At 43.4% G+C, this 16,186-nt stretch overlaps 1 protein-coding gene across 2 annotated transcripts in view; it reads left to right on the top strand.

The window, feature by feature from the left end:
- NCKAP1L (NCK associated protein 1 like) overlaps positions 1 to 9,554 on the top strand; it is a 54,545-nt gene extending 44,991 nt beyond the window's left edge. For both annotated transcript variants that reach the window (XM_052000567.1, XM_052000568.1), the window contains exons 28-31: positions 271 to 387; positions 681 to 790; positions 3,883 to 3,972; positions 8,986 to 9,554. In XM_052000567.1, the coding sequence (XP_051856527.1) occupies positions 271 to 387; positions 681 to 790; positions 3,883 to 3,972; positions 8,986 to 9,117 (449 nt within the window). In that variant the 3' untranslated portion in view covers positions 9,118 to 9,554. The remainder of the gene's footprint in view (positions 1 to 270; positions 388 to 680; positions 791 to 3,882; positions 3,973 to 8,985) is intronic.
- The last annotated feature ends 6,632 nt before the right edge of the window (positions 9,555 to 16,186 follow it).

Genomic DNA, 16,186 nt, shown 5'->3' with positions numbered 1-16,186 from the left:
ACCCATAATCCTATCCCTCAACCCAGATCTTCCCTCTAACCCTATGAAGTAGGGACCATGTCTCTATTTCACAGAGGAGGAAACTAAGTCTCAACTGGTCTGAGTCTCATTTTTCATTAGCAGACCTCTTGAAGTGAAGTGACATAGCTAAGGCCCCAAAGGCACTGAGGAGCAGAACTGAGATCTGAAGCCTTATCTTTGGTTCCAGAGCCAGTGGTCTGTCCTCTAGGCCACAGACTTTTCCTCCCCCCACCCTGATGTTTCTCTTAGACACCTCATCTCCCGAGGAGGAGTACAAAGTAGCCTGCCTGCTCCTGATCTTCCTTGCAGTCTCCATCCCTCTCCTAGCCACAGACTCCTCTTCTTTCTACAGCATAGAGAAGGATGGTAAGAAAGAAAGAAAGGGTCATGGGGGTTTTAGAAAGGCTGGTCACGGAGATGACTTGGGGAGGAAGCTCTGTTCTAATCCAACTAAAGAAGGGAAGCTTATGAAATTCAGGGCATGTTTAAAACTCAGAAAACTAACCCTTCTCTCATCCCCACAGGCTCTGGGCTGGGATAAGCGCTTGGGGTCGGGGACGCTGGGGGAGAGGGGCCTGCTCAGAAGTCATTGGATGGGCCCTGTGTGAATTGTCAGACTGTCCAGTGGCCCTTTCATTTCTCCCTTCCCAACTCCTCAGGCTACAACAACAACATTCACTGCCTGACCAAAGCCATCATTCAGGTGTCTGCTGCCCTGTTTACTATTCACAACAAGAACATCGAGACTCACCTCAAGGAGTTTCTGGTGGTGAGTAGGTCTGAGGAATGGGAAGGGGAAAGAAGCTTACCCCGCCTCCCCCCGTCCCTGGCTCTCTGTCTCACTATACTGTTTTTATTCAGCTCCTCTGGCGGGAGGAGGGGGCAGAATAATATCTAGGTATGCAATAATAGATAATAACTCATGTTTTGTAGTGTTTTTTTTTGTTTTGTTTTTGTTTTTACAACAAAAGGAAGCAGTTTAAATATTATCAAACCCATTTTTCAGATGAGGAAACAGTACAAAAAGAGAAACTCACTTGTCCTAGGGTTACATAGCTAGTAAATGTCAGACTCTACACCTGATGTTTTTCTCTCCTACTTCATACTGCCTCTGGAACTGGTTTCATGAACTATTAAGATTCTGAAAAGACCTTAAGAGTCTAATTTTCCTGTAGGAAATTCTTCCATGCAATATTTCTCATCCAGTTTCTGCTCAAATACCTCCAGTGATGGGCAACTTATTGCCTCACAGAGCAGCCCATTGAATTAAAAAACAACAACTTTAATTGCTAGCATGTTCTTCCTTAAATGGAACTGCATGATGCTCCCTTGTAACTCTCATCTTTCAGGCCTAATTTTGCTTTTGATATAACACAGAACAGGTCTGTTTATAGGCCACATAGAATTCACAGAGTCTGAGAGTTGGAAGTGACCTCTGGGGTTATCTCATTCCACATTCTTTCCTAGACAGGAATCCCTTTTACAGTATGTCTTAGAGATGATTGTCCATCTTTTGCCTGGATCTTGTGATGCTCAGTTCTTTGAGAGGTAGCCTTCTGGATGGGAGAGCTTAGACGGTCTGAGGTCTTTTTACATTGTGGCGGGGAAGTCCTTAGGAATCATGCTACTCTTCTAGAACAAGGGAATATTTCCTATAAAAGATGTCAGGGTTAGATATCAGGGACTGGACCCTTCCATGCAATAGTCATTCAGAAAATATTAATTCATTGCCTATTGTGTGTAAGCATTTTGCTAGGGATGAAGATAAAAAGATGTAAAATTATGGGGTCCTTACTCTACCTAGAATATATGAAGCAGAAATAACTCTCATGGTTATGCACATTAATAAATATTAGGGTTAGGGCTTGGAGTCGAGAAGACCTGACTTCTGGACCTGCTTCATCCACTTAGTGGCTATAGGACCCCGAGTAAGTAACTTAATCTGTCAGTCTCAGTTTCCTCATCTATAAAATGGGGATAATAATAGCACCTATCCCACTGGCTTGTTGGGAGGATCAAATGAGGTAATGTATATAAAAAACTGTAAACTTTAAGGTATTTATTATTAATTATTATTATAAATTGCTTTAAAGTTGCAACAATTCTGGAACAGAGGTTCTGAAAATATTATTTTTCCCATTTGACACATAAGGAAAGTAAGGCAAACAAAGGTTAAATGATATCTAGAAATATCTTTCCAAATAACCTAAGAGTAGTATTGGTAGTAGTGGGTATTGCCATGGATTCCTAGAGATTTGAGATAGGTCCTCCCTGGATAAGGCAGGAGACTCTTAACCTCAAATCTGACACCAACCAAGATCATTTAGTTTTAAGTCAGTAACCATTTATTAAGTCATGGGCAAATCCCTTAATCTCAACAGTTTCCTCATTCGTAAAATGGACATAATAAGAGTGGATCACAACATAGCATTTTTACTTTTTGTTATTGTTCTCTTGCATGTTGTTTTCTTACTCATTTTTTTCCTTTTTGATTTAATTTTTCTTGTGCAGTAATATAATTGTATAAATATGTTTACATACATTGGATTTGATATATATTTTAACATGTATAACATATATTGGATTACTTGCCATGTAAGGGAGGGAATGGAGGGAAGGAGGGGAAACACAAGGTTTTGCAAGGGTCAGTGTTGAAAAATTATCCATGGAGATGTTTTGAAAATAAAAAAATTTATAAAAAAAATGGAGATAATAATATATGTTGATGCCGCCTTAGAGAGTTGTTGTGAATAAAGAAATTGGCAAACATTTAGGATGCTATAGAAGTGAGCTGTTATCATTCTTTACATTGCTGTTTTCCCTGGGGTGCTCTCCTTTACTTGTTTTACTTCCATCCCTTAATAAGCTAAATACAGGGCACCGAAAACCCTTAGCTTAGAATTCAGTCCATCATGTGTCTTTCCATCATCTTGTTGTTTGTCCTTTATTCACAACATCAGGGAGGTAGTGCCACAATATACAAGTGAATTGGATTTCAGTGAGGGAGGGTGGTAAAGAGTTCCGAACTCTTTGTCTTTGTGATTAGTAGAGAAAAGTCATCGAGTAATGAACATAGGTAAAATGGCCAAGGATAAGCATTGAACTGTAAATTCAAAGACAGAGACTAGACATCTCTTTTTACCAGTGTAGTAAGGTAACTTTTACCTGTGCAAGGTCACCTGCCCCACTTTCCCTCCAGAGCCATCGGGATCCAGTGGCCAGATATACATCTGGACGACTTGAGATGGCCCTCCCTCTCCATTATCTGCAGTCTGGATGTTAGCAGGAAAAGCAACTATTAAAAAGCTGACAGGAGGGGAATAACAAGATTACATGGATTAGGTCTCCTCAGTGCTGGCTTTGCAGCAACTGTGTCTAGAAGATTGAGCAATAGAAGGCACTATGGGACAGTTAGCCACTAATCCATAAGTTTTCATTCTTATCAGTTCCTTTCTCAGTCTGTAGATCTCTTAAGGGAGCACTTACATTGGTAACTGAAGTTAAAGTGGCCAGAAAGACCCAGATTCTTTCAATGGAATGATCCTGATTCTCTGATCTTGAGGGCGCCTAGCTTTAATCATGAGTTTTCAGGAAGTTTCCAGACCTAATTCCATCTGGGATGCCTGTCCCTGTCCTCTCTCCCTCAAAATACTTTTAATTTACATATCTCATAAAGTACTTTACATTTGTATTCTCCTTAAATCTTCACAACAGATCTGTGAGATCTTGTATCAAGATGTATTTTTGTTCCTTGCTCCAGGTCACCCTAGTATTTGAACTCTGGTTCTGGGTTTCCCATATTCTTTCTACTGCCTCTGAATATTTTTCCTCTCCCTTCTCCTAATTCTCTGCCCACTACAGGTGGCCTCTGTCAGTCTTCTCCAGCTGGGACAGGAGGTGGATAAACTGAAGTCTAAAAACCGAGAGTCTATTTCTTTGCTGATGCGCTTGGTGAGTGGTCAATTGACTTGGGTTGGTGGGTCTGCAGAGATGGGTGTGGTATCCATAATCTATCATTTTTAAGTTGTAAAAAGACCTTAGAACCAGTCTAGTCCAACTCTTCCTTTGTTTTACAGATAGTAAACACAGACTTGGAGAGAGAGGTTTGATATGTAGTCCAAATCACACAGATGGTAAATAATCTGGATCTCAGCTGAAGGACTTTTGATCCTTGTTATATATCCCTCCCTGAATTTACCAATGACCTAGGCAAACATTATTTGTTTGTTTTATTTTTTGACTAGGCTATTCAAAGGAAATTCTGTAGACCCATTTCTGCCCTTTAGGAATTTAAAGTCCAACATTTAGGCAGTGATCAAACTAGAGAAGTTTGGAGAAATTTTCCTGCTCTTTCCCCAACTTCCCCTGGAGTGCTCTCCTTTACTTGTTTTACTTCCATCCCTTAATTAGCTAAATACAGGACACCGAAAACCCTTAGCTTAGAATTCAGTCCATCGTGTGTCTTTCCATCATCTTGTTGTTTGGAACAAGAAGAGGGATGGGAGGTCCTTCTGGTCTCCTTCCTACCTGGATCCTCTTGTTTCACTGTGTGTCTCACCATGTCCTAATCAAGGATACTTTTGCTAACCTATTAGCTCTACTGGTAAAATGAAGACAGATACATGGCAAAGTAGATAGAGTTCAGGGCTTGGTGTCTGGAAGATCTGAGGTCAAACTCACCTCAGAGACCAGCTCCCCCATGCAAGTCACTTAGCCCAATTTTTTGCCTCAGTTTCCTCAGCTATAAAAAGAACTTGAGAAGAAAATGACAAACCCTTCTGGTATCCTGGCCAACAAACCCTAAACGAGGTGATAGAGTAAGGCACAACTGGGAATGACTCAATAATAAAACTATTGCTAGAGGAAACATTTTCATGTTCTCTCCCTTAGTTTTCTTTCTTGTGGAAAGTTCTTAAATATTAGAACCATCTCTTTCTAACTGTTGTGTGCTTCCTCCCAATTATGATGATATTACAAGTTTGTTAGGTTGGTCTGGTTGGAGCAGAGTGATTACCAAGATCCTCTCCCCATCTCTACATCACCTATGACCCTAACAAGTTATAAGGTGGCAGGTGGATAGGGGAAGCTCTAGTTTCTTGGCAGTGTCATTTAGGTCTTGTTCTTCACACCGCTCTTCTACAAAGTTGTATGTTCATGTATATACTTCACTAGTCTGATTCCTGATAGCTTTCTCTGCAACCTAGATATCCCAGGAAGCCCCCAGCAGTCTTATTACCAGTGCCCTTTGAGCTCATGACTCAGGCCACTGAGCAAGGTTTGACCAAGAGCCCCAAAGAATTAAATGATTGTTGATTGGATTAATAGGGGAGGTCGAGTGAGATAAAAGGAGACATTTAGTTGTATTTAAAATTGGTATGGGGTCAAGAAACCCCATAAAATTGCTCATTCTTTTAGAAATTTGGTTTCTACTTCTGTGAAGACTGGACATAGCAGAAGGTCTTTTCTTTGTCATCCCCTTCACAAGCACCTTTGTGATTTTCCTGTTTGGGGAAATAAAGAAAACCAAGTTTCTCTGGACAGAGGCAGGGAGACCAGTTCTGTAATGAGAGAAGAGTCTGGATTTATGATTTTGTAAAGATGGTGGTGGTGGTGGTGGAGTGAGCTTAAGCAAATCAATTGAAATGCAAATATCTCAACTCTAAAGTTGTAAATAACTAGAGAAGCAGGAGGCTGAATTCTTGACTTTGGAAAACATCTCAAGATGCCTCAAACTTTGGACTACTTCCCTGTTCCCCTTGGACTGTCTCAGATGTGGAGTCTGGGCACTTTTCCTGACCCCTGCTGTCCTGCTTGATCCAGGAATAGATCTCAGATAGAAGGCAATGGTCTAGAAGGATGAGGCAGAGGTCTAGCTCTCTTTTCTCTCTGCCTAGAGCCCTTGAAGGGTCAATATTTAATTGGGGATAATATTTTTATTACCTACATCAAAATGAAAGATAGGTTTTGAGCCCAGAAATCATTCAGTCCAACTTTCTCATTTATAAGATGAGAAACTGAGGCCAGGAAAAATCAAGGGGTCATATAGGTAGCAAGTGACAGACCCGGGATTGGGACTTTGGTCATGCGTTAAGAACTTTATCACTACTAAGTGCCTGAGTGAGGCAGCTGGGTGGCACAGTGGATAGAACACCAGCCCTGGAGTCATGAGGACCCCAGTTCAAATCCAGCCTCAGACACTTACTTGTTCTATGACCTTGTGATCCTGGATGAATCACTTAACCCTTATTGGCTCCCCTCAAAATTAAACAGAATGAGCTGTTATGTCAAAATTAAACAGAATGAGCTGTTATAGTAATGAGCAGAAATAATAAGAGAGGTCAAAGTATGAAAAGTGGCAGGACATCTAGAGATTCTTTGTTCCTCCAGGAAGGTCAGTTCTCTCCTTTTATCCCAGGAAGGTTTCCTAGGAAAACGCTGACCTAGCTTCCCTCCTTGTCATTAGTTACTGCCAATTGAGAAACTCTTCTTGCAATTCAAACCCTTATTGGTTCAATTTTACAGCCCATTTTTCTCCTACCTGCCCCTGCTTGGGGAAATAGAAGGGTGTTTGTGTAAAAAACGGGGAACATTAGAGAAGTGCCATATACATGCTAGAATAAGTATCATGAAATTTCTTTCTCTTGCTGTTTCTTAAATAGGAAAGATGATCCTCTTCTCTCACCATTATCTTCCCACCTCCAAAATGAGAGCTGTAGTACCATGTGGTAGCTAGAACTTGAAGGCAAGATGGTCCCTGACTAATGGAAAGAGATAGATGATATAGTAGATAGAATCCTGGACCTGGAGTTAGGAGAACCTGAATTCAAATATAGCCTTAGCCCTTATTAGCTATCTGATCTTAGACAAGTAACTTCTGTTTGTCACATTTTCCTTAATTGTAGAATGGAGATAATAAAAACATCTAAGACAGTGATTATTTAAATGTCATATAAATGGTCATTTCTTTTCTCCCCTTTTTTCTTTTCTTTTTTTGTTGTTGTTGAGGTATTTGGGGTTAAGTGACTTGCCCGGGTCACACAACTAGGAGGTATTAAGTGTCTGCGATTAGATTTGAACTCAGATCCTCCTGACTTCGGAGCTGGTGCTCTATCCACTGTGCCATCTAGCTGCCTCGTCTCCCCCTTTTTTTTTGGTGAAGAGGAGGCTGACAGAGATGGGATTTCTCTCCTATAACCCAGATTGAATCAAGACAGTCTCTCTAGAGCAGAGATTTTAAACTTGGGATCCCCAGCCCCCTAAGGAATCCATGGATAGATTTCAGGGTATCTGTAAATAGGTTGGGGAAAAATTAAAATTTTAATTTCACCAATCTCTTGTTGAAATTTAGTGTTTCCTTTACTTATGAATTTTAAAAAAGATTATTTGGAGAAGGGATCTTTAGTTTCACCAGACTGCCAATGTGGTCTATTATACATGAAACCCCTGGTTTCTTGAGAGAGGAGAGTCTGTCTCTGGATCAGCACAGTCAATTCTATTCCTTCCTACCAGTCTGGCTTTACCCACATATACCCAAGCCTCCTTGGGCATCTTGATCTATGGTGCTACTCAACTTAACTATGGGGCCTATCTCAGCATGCCAGATTTTAATTAGACTAATTAATCATGTCCCTTTCTTCCCTGCAATATCCTCATAGCTCCCCAAACTCCACATTGAAAGAGGGAGGAGTTTGGGCCCAGTAGGGAGGGCCTGAGGTGTCTTGAGGATTGGTTCTACTCTATTTCTTCCTTTTCTCTCCTTTTTCTCTCTTTCTACTCTCTCTGTCTCTTTGATTCATTCCTCCTTCCTCCTTTCTTTTTGTTTCTCTCTTTCATTCTCCTCCTGCTCCTGCTCCTCCTCTTTCTTTTTCTCCTCCTTTTCCTTTCTCTGTTTCCCTCTCTGAGTTTCCCTTCTCTCCTCTCTTGGTCTCTGTCTCTCATTTCCCTCTCCACTCTTCACCCACAGGTGCTGATTTCTCACTTTTAGTCCAGCTCCCACTGGAAGTTAGAAGCTTTTGGAGCTCATGGACTGAAAACCTGCAGTATTGTTAGGTTACTTGGGCCCTTTTCCTTCTTTTGGCCTCCATTTATCCAGCCCAGATGGAGGAGGGCAGAAAATTTCTTAGAGAGAATGGAGAGAGACCACATTACCTAGTCAACTCTGAACCTAGAACTAGGGACATAATTCCTGTCAGACAAATATTTAAGTTTCTGTTAAAGTGCTAGGTACACTGTTCAGCAATGGGAGAAGTGCACAGAGTGCCTGCCCTCACGAAGCTTATACCTGATTTGGGTGGGAGATGGGGAAGAAGAGTTATCAGACTTGTAGCATAGGAGGAGAGCACTTTGGGCCTGTGGTTTCATTGGTAGAGAACGCCCACATGAGGTAACTTATTTTGCCAATGCAGGGTGATACTTTCTCTGCAGTCTAGAAGAATTCAGGGTCTGTTTGAGGCAGGATTTGAACTCAGATCCTGCTGGCTTTGAGGCTAGCTCTCTAATCACTCTATCCATGGGGGTGGGGAAGCTTGTGCAAAGTTGCGGAGTTAGGAGATAGAGTAGGGAACAGGAGGTCTGCTTCTCTAGAAAACTGAATCCTGATTCATGCATGGGACCAGCCTGGAAAGATGGGAGATGAGACAAAGGATTTAGAATTTTATCCTAGAGGCAGTAGGGAGCTACAGAAGGTTCTGGGATGTGCAGGAGGGGATAGTGTCGGTGGCGCTAGTGTGCTCTGCTCAGCCTGCAATGAGGGGCTCTGCGAACCCCACTTTATGAGGCACCTCAGTAAGATGGAGCTTGTCCAGAGGAAGTTGACTGCTGGGTGAGGCTGGAGATTTCATGCCACAGGAGAATCAGTTGAGGAAGCTACATGTGATGCATGTGTGTGTGTGTGTGTGTGGGGGGCAAAGAGCCTGGGACAATGCCTTCTGACCTCAAGCTTTCTCTTCCCCGGGCATCTTTCAGGTGGTTGAGGAGTCCTCCTTCCTCACCCTGGACATGCTGGAGTCCTGCTTTCCCTACGTCCTGCTCCGAAACGCCTACCGAGAGGTTTCCCGAGCCTTCTATCTGAGCCGAGTGCCAGCCAATGCCCACTGAGGGCCCCCGGGCTCCCACCCAGGGCATGGAGACGGCCCCGCTGAGGCGGGAAACGGGCCGCCGAGGCCGGACAAAGGCTGTATCCATGCCGGGCTGGTCTGCAGAGGCACAGGAGGGACTGCCGGGAGAGAAGGGAACCAGGAAGAGGGAGGGTCAGTGCGGGTGGTGGGTGAGAATTTCTGGAAACGGGTGATCTTGGAACAAAAGGGGAGTCCCAGGGAAACCTGGGGCCGAGGGGCTCCCTGATGTGAAATCTACCCTTGTGATATGCAGATGAGATGCAAATCACAGGCAAATGAGCTCTTGGAGAAGCTTGGGCCTTGGCTGTTATCTGCTCTGTCCACTCCTCATCGCTACTGTTTATCCCTATTCCAGGATGATGCTCTCCCGACAGAGTGATCAATCATCATATAAACCATAATGATTTTATAATCCTCCCTCTGGAGCCTCCATTGTCTCCTGCACATTCATTAGGGCAAATCTCCTCCCTTCCTCTCAGAGATCTGCTCAGCAAACAGCCTGCTCCCACGAGTGGCTAACTGGAGACCAGGAACCTCCCCCCTGGGGCCCCTGAGGAGGTCGGAATCACACCCCCAGCCTCTGTGGAACCCTGGGGGGGGCAGCCAGAGGGGACCTGGCCCTGGGCCCTTAATTTTCAGTTAAACCCCAGGATCCTTGATCAGAGCTGAAGGAAGGAACCTTAGGAATGATTTAATCCATTTTACAGATGAGGAAAATGAGAGCCGTAGAGAAAAACTCTGGGAAGGTCACAGTGGCAGGGCCTAAGGCAAAGAGGGTCTCTCCTCTGCCAGCTCCATCGACTACCATGGAAAGTTCTGCTTTCCATGTTTCCTTAAATTCTTTGTTAAATTCTCTGCAGCTCGGAGAGCAACTGCATTGCCCCTAATCACCCTGTACCTCAAAGGCACCGCAGGACTGAGACCCCCAGGTTTCCATGCTGCCCTCTGGCAAAGCTCCCTCTTTTCCAGCTCTCACAATTCAGCCTCCTCCCTGGGGTGGGGAGGGCCTTGGGCTGGGATTTCCCTTTCTGTGTTCCCGTTCTCATTAGTCTGAGCCCAGCATCCTTCTGGGAGCCAAATTGTTTCAACTTTAGCCTTTTCTGCACTAATTGGAGTTTCAATTGTCAAGGAGCCTGGGGCATTTCAGATAACCCTGGACTTTGTGAGCAAATAACTGCCTCCATCTGTCATTTCCTTCCTCCTGCTAGAGAGGAGTCCAGGCCACAGATCCTAGATGTTGTGATCTGGAGTGGTGGGCAGAGAGTAATTAATAACCGGATTAATCAAGGTTCTAAATATATTTTTATAATGAATAGGGGAATTGCTTGATGTTTAGAAAACCGTTTTGACCTTCATTAGATATCTGTATCTTTGTTCATTCACTTTATTTATTCAACAACTATTAAGGCCCTAAAGTAAAAGGATAGCTAGGTGGTGCAGAAGGTAGAGTGAAGATCTGACAAATATGGCTTACTAACTGTGTGCCATTTAATAGGAAAGTTCTGCTTTTAGTGTGCCTTAATCTCCTCTTTACTTTGTTAAAAGTCATAACAGTTCAGAGAGACTGTATTGCCCCTAACCACCCCACACTTCAAAGGCATAGCAGGACTGATTACCTGCCCTCCCCTTAACCCTGTTTGCCTCAGTTATCTATAAAATGAGCTGAAGAAAGAAATGGCAAACTGCTTCATTATCTTTGCTAAGAAAATCACACATGGGATCATGAAGAGTTGGACATGACTAAAAAAAAGGCAATAATAGCTTAAGTAAATAAAGCATTTCTTAAATACTTAATGCACTAGGTACTGGGAAAGTGCTGGAAATCCACAAACAGGGCAGTCTGCCCTCAAGAAACTTCCATTCCAATAAAGGAGGACGGTACATAAAGGGAGCTGGGAAGGTGGGTGAGGTGCTAGGTATAGAATGGCAAAACAGCTGGAGATGAGAGGAGACCAGCTCACTTAGAGGAAGGCAACAAAGCCACAGGGGAGAATCGAGGAACCTCCTTTTGGAGGAGAATCCCTGAAGACAATGGAGGACGAAAGTGGCCTTTAAGTTTGGCCTTAACAATGGCAAGTTTGCTAGACAAAAGGTGAGGAAAGGAGGCTTTAAGGCAAAAGAAGGTGGGACCACAACCGTGAGTGTAAGTCCAACCTGACTGGAGCCAGTGCATGATAAACACTGAATTTGTTGACTGTTTAGTTCATGGAGGAAAGCCATATGAGAAGACAAGAAATGGTAAATTATGAGGATTTTGAATTCAAGGCAAAAGAGCTTAGTAGGCAAAAGGAAATCAAATGAGAAAATGTTTGGAGTGGTGATGATGGCGATTATAGGAATATTTTAATTGGAGGCCTTCCAGGAATGTTCTTGCATTCACACAAGGGTACCTGGCTCAGTTAACTCTTCCTCAGCCTGGCACTTCACCATCCTGGGACTTTCTTGTTCAGAATAGAAGCCACAGAGATTCCTCCTTTATGAATGGACTAATAGCTCTTCCAGTTATGGGGTATTAGCTCAAATATGTCTTCTAAATCAGGTTTCAGGACAGTGGGAGAATAGAGGGAAGTCTGACAGTCAGGCCTTTTGGACCTGAAACTCAGGGCTATGAGGAAAGGAGATTCTGTCTGGAGAAAAAACTGCCCTCAAGATTCTGCCAGATTGGAGGAGGGAAATCTGTTTTCTCTTTGCATTCTGAAAAATTAAGGGGAGTCTCCTTTGTGGATCCGGAGAGACCACAAGGCAACCTGCACAGAGAGGGGTTGGGAATAATAGCTTGTATTTATGCTTTAAATTTTGTAATTATCCCATTTTATTTTTACCACAATCCTGAGAGGCAAGTGCTTTTATTCTTGTTTTGTAGTCAAGGAAACTGAGGTAAACAGGTCAAGTGACATGCTTAAGGTCAGTGAGCCTGAGGCTGGATTTGAAGTTAATGCCACATTGTACTGCCTAGCTGTAGCTGTCTCTAAACAAGTATTTTTTGTATGCATACCCACAGGCACAATTTTGTGTGCATACCCACCGTTCTTCAAAACATTTTTTACAACCATTGTTGCGTTTGATCTTTACAGTACTCTATAAAGCAGGTGCCAGATATACCTACATGGGCAGGTGAGGAAGCTGAAGTCTGGGGAATTTAAGTGAACTGTCCAAGCTGCAGAGCAAGTTAATGTCAGGACTTTTGCTAGGACCAAGAGCTGACCTGGCATTGTGGATTGGGGAATGGATTTGGAGTTAGCAAGGGGGCTCTTATTTAAGCTCTTTATGCCTCAGTTTCCTTGCCTGTAAAGCGAGGGAATTGCTTTCATTATCATTCCATGTCCCTTCCAGCTCTATGATCTTGTGATCCCTTGGTAGCCAAATGCTAGCATTTTCCCATTAGATCAAGTTGCTTTTTCCTTCGGAAAGGCTCAGCCATCAGGATTCAAGGACCCTACACTGGGTATTAGGAGGTGGGGGAATCTAGAAAATTAAATGATCACATACCTTCTGAATGAATGGCTATCAGAGACTGAAGGGAGGCAATGATCTTAAGAGGATTCTCCAATGGTCAGAGCAGTTGGCTTGCATGATCACAAGGGTCTGTGACTCCTTATAAGCTCAGGAGACTTTATCTCCTATCCATCTGTAAACTTCCACCCTCACCTCCCTAAAGGACTGGAAAAGGAGGCAAAGGAGGAGGAGCTCGCTCTTCTGTGGCACAGACAGTGCTGGCAGAATGTCTGCAGCTGGTTTAAGCCTCAGCATTTTCATTATCTTGGCGTTTTCATTAAAATCTCCATTAACTTGTTTGCAGCAATGAGATGGAATCACCTTCCTCCCCCTCCTTTCCCCCAGCCTATGGAGAGGGGCCAGCCAGGGAGCTGGTGCTAGATTAGCTCATATAAACACTGCTTCCCTCTCTCATCTTTTGTCCAACCTGGGGCCCAGTCTGGAGTGATTCAAGTAAACAGGGGGACCTGTGCTTGTGCTTCCATGGGGAAGATAGCCTGTTTTTCAGGATTTCCTCCTGGAAGTGGTGGAAATACATCAGAGGGCTAGGATTCTAAACTTGGAGATTGTGAATGTAACAACAACAACAAAAAAATGGATATATAACTGATTTCCTTTGTCATTCTGTGTATTTTATTTTCTGTATCTAAAAACAATTCTGGGAAAGGGATCTATGGGCTTCACCAGACTGATTGCCCAGGATACACAAGAAAGTTGACAGTCATTACAAAAAGACCTGATTTTTTTGAACTTAGCTTTCTTGGGTGTATGGAAGTTTTGTATGTGGGGGTAAGGGAAGGAAAGAAAGGGAGAGGGAGGGAAAGAGAAGAGGAGAGAAAGAGGAAGAGAGAGAGAAAAGAGAGGAGAGAGATCATTTTAACCTATCTAGCTGCCAAATTTGGACTAAATTTGCCATCCTGGTAGAAATCTTGGTTCTGGAGAAAGAACTTTTTAGAGCCTTACCCCTCCTGGGTCAGCTGTGTTGCAGAGATGAATCCTTTTTGGTGCAAAGAAGAAGAGTTGGATTTGGAACAGAGGCCCCGTGTTTGAAGGCTGCCTCTGCCACAGACTACCTTGTAGCAGATTACTCTGGACTTGAGTCCTGTCATCTGTAATGTGAGAAGTTTGAACTAGCAGCCTGTCAGGTCCTTTTCAGCTCTAATCTCTACTGTGATCCTTTCTTCCCACCCATTTCACTGCTCCATTTCTGTGTTTATCTGACCTACAGGTTTGTTCTATCATCTCCCAACTTGCCCCTCCCTGCTCCTGGAACTCTTTTTTTCTGGATGGATGAGAATTAACTCCTCTTCCTTTTCTTCCCTCAAAAGTTTGACTTTAAGCTCATTGTTCAAACACACTCGAATAGAGAGGAAGGTTCCCCCCCCCCACCTCTTTCCATCTCAACCTCCTTCTTTTCTTAAGTACTTGTCATCAAAGGAAATGATCATCCATCCCTCCCTCCCCCCAGATCCTAGCCCCCACACCTTTGGGAGTTGCCATGTACTCTCTCTCCCTCCCACCTGCTCAGGCAACTGGCAGCAGCAGCCCTGCTGGCTTGTAAGTTTGGAGAGCCAAAAGTGAACCTGAGCTCAATTTGCAGCCGAGGAGTGAGTGAAGAGCAGGCTCTTCTCTTCTGTCACTCTGGAAGGAGAGGATGCTGGGGCCGCCCCTTTAAATAGCTTTCCTGTAGGAGGCAGATCACATCCATCCGTCACCTGCTGCCAAAACATCATTTTCAAACTCTATAGAACTAAAGCTTCATGGAGGGAACGTTTGGGGTAGGACTGGAGGTGGAAGGAAGGCAGAGGGTCTCTGGGGAGCAGAAGCTAGATCCAGGATGGAGTAGGGGAAAAATACTTAGAGAATGGGGACCTGGGGGTTGCAACAAGCAAGAGCTTGGGCAGGTAGGAAGGAAGGTGTGTGGGACAGAGAAGGACTGAGTAGCACTCTTTGAGTCTCTCAGTGGGACAGGGACACTCTGTTCTCTAATTCTCTACAGAAGGTCACTGAAACAGAAATGAACTTCAACTGCAGCAGGAGAGAAGAAGGTTTGATTCTAGAGCTAGTGATTAATGGAAGAGAGTTTGTGGCTATAGTAAAAAAAAAAATAATCCAACAACATTGAACTGAGAAGAGAAAGCTGGAGAGTCTCATCCTTGTCATTTAGCAATTGGGTGACTTTGGACTTCTAGTGGGCGAAGATGCCAGACCTGGAGTCAGGAAAACCTCAGTTCAAATATCAACCCAGACACAAGCTGTGCCACTCTGGATAAGTCACTTAATCTTGTTTGCTTCGGTTTCCTCAACTATAAAGTGAGCTGAGAAGGAAAAGGCAAATCACTCCAGTATTCTTTTTAAGAAAATCCTAAATGGGGTCACAAAGAGTTAGATAAGCTACCTAAACTCTCTGAGGTTCCAGTTTCTTCCATGCAAAGTGAGGATGATAACATTTGCCAGGCTTTCTTTCACAAGACTCTGGAGTTGGAGGCTATGTGTGTGCTCTCACATTGTCTTTCTTTTTGGGAGATCATTTTGCAAATGTTTCTCTCATGACCAAACCTTGACTTAGAGCTTTCCTGGAGGCCTGGCCAGTCCAATATCCATTCAGGGACTTGAAGCTAGGTGGGCAGCCTTCTCATATTCCCTTTTCCTACCTCTACTCTGCTTAGCTTCTCCTCCCTCCCTGCTTTTCCTCCTATTCTTTGTAACTTCTTGAATTGAGGCTCAGACCCTGGCTCCTGGACAAGTATTGTACCTTGGACTAGTTTGTAGATATCCACACCTTTACCTTTTGTTGATACAAAATTTTAGCCAAACCCTGAGTCAGCAATGGACTCATAAGATGAATTCCTGGGGCAGAGATGTGAGTTATTACAGGAGCTGGGGGTCAAATCAGATAAAAGCGATTGCTGAAGATGATCACTGAATCCCTAGGGATGGAGCATTGTTGCCCTTTCACCAGGTCTTGGGTTCAGTCTTGATCCCCTGACTCATCTCTCTGAGGACAGAACAAGAGTGAAAGAGTACAATATCACTACTGGGGTTGGGGTGAAATATCAGTCAGGCACTCCTGACAGTAAGAAGCTAATTGCATTACAGGATCATAGATTTAGAATGGAAAGGGAACTTTGAGATTATCTAGTTTAATCTCATTGTTACAAATGAGGAAACCAAGGCTCAGAGTAGTTAAATGCCTTGTTAATTGTGGAAATATGTATAGAAGAAGTGCACATCATATTGAATTGCACATATTGAATTACTGCCATCTATAGAAGGGGTCAGGGAAGGGAGGGGAAAAATTTGGAACATAATGTTTTGCAAGAGTGAATGTTGAAAATTATCCATGCATATGCTTTGAAAATAAAAAGCTTTAATAAAAAAAGAAAAAAGAAAAAAAAGAAGCCTTAGCCAAGATCACACAAGGATAAGAAGTGAGATATGTTTAAAACCGGAGGTCTCTGACCCTAAGTTTTCTCTAGATTGGGGTGGAGAATATTTGGCCCATGGACTGTACATATAAGACTCACAGAATCATTTGGTCTGGCTCTGCCAAG

This window comes from Antechinus flavipes, chromosome 5 (genome assembly GCF_016432865.1).
Source record: "Antechinus flavipes isolate AdamAnt ecotype Samford, QLD, Australia chromosome 5, AdamAnt_v2, whole genome shotgun sequence".
In the NCBI taxonomy this organism is placed as follows: Eukaryota; Metazoa; Chordata; class Mammalia; order Dasyuromorphia; family Dasyuridae; genus Antechinus; species Antechinus flavipes.
Note: the sequence above shows the minus strand (reverse complement) of the source record. Positions and strands in the feature narration are given on the sequence as shown.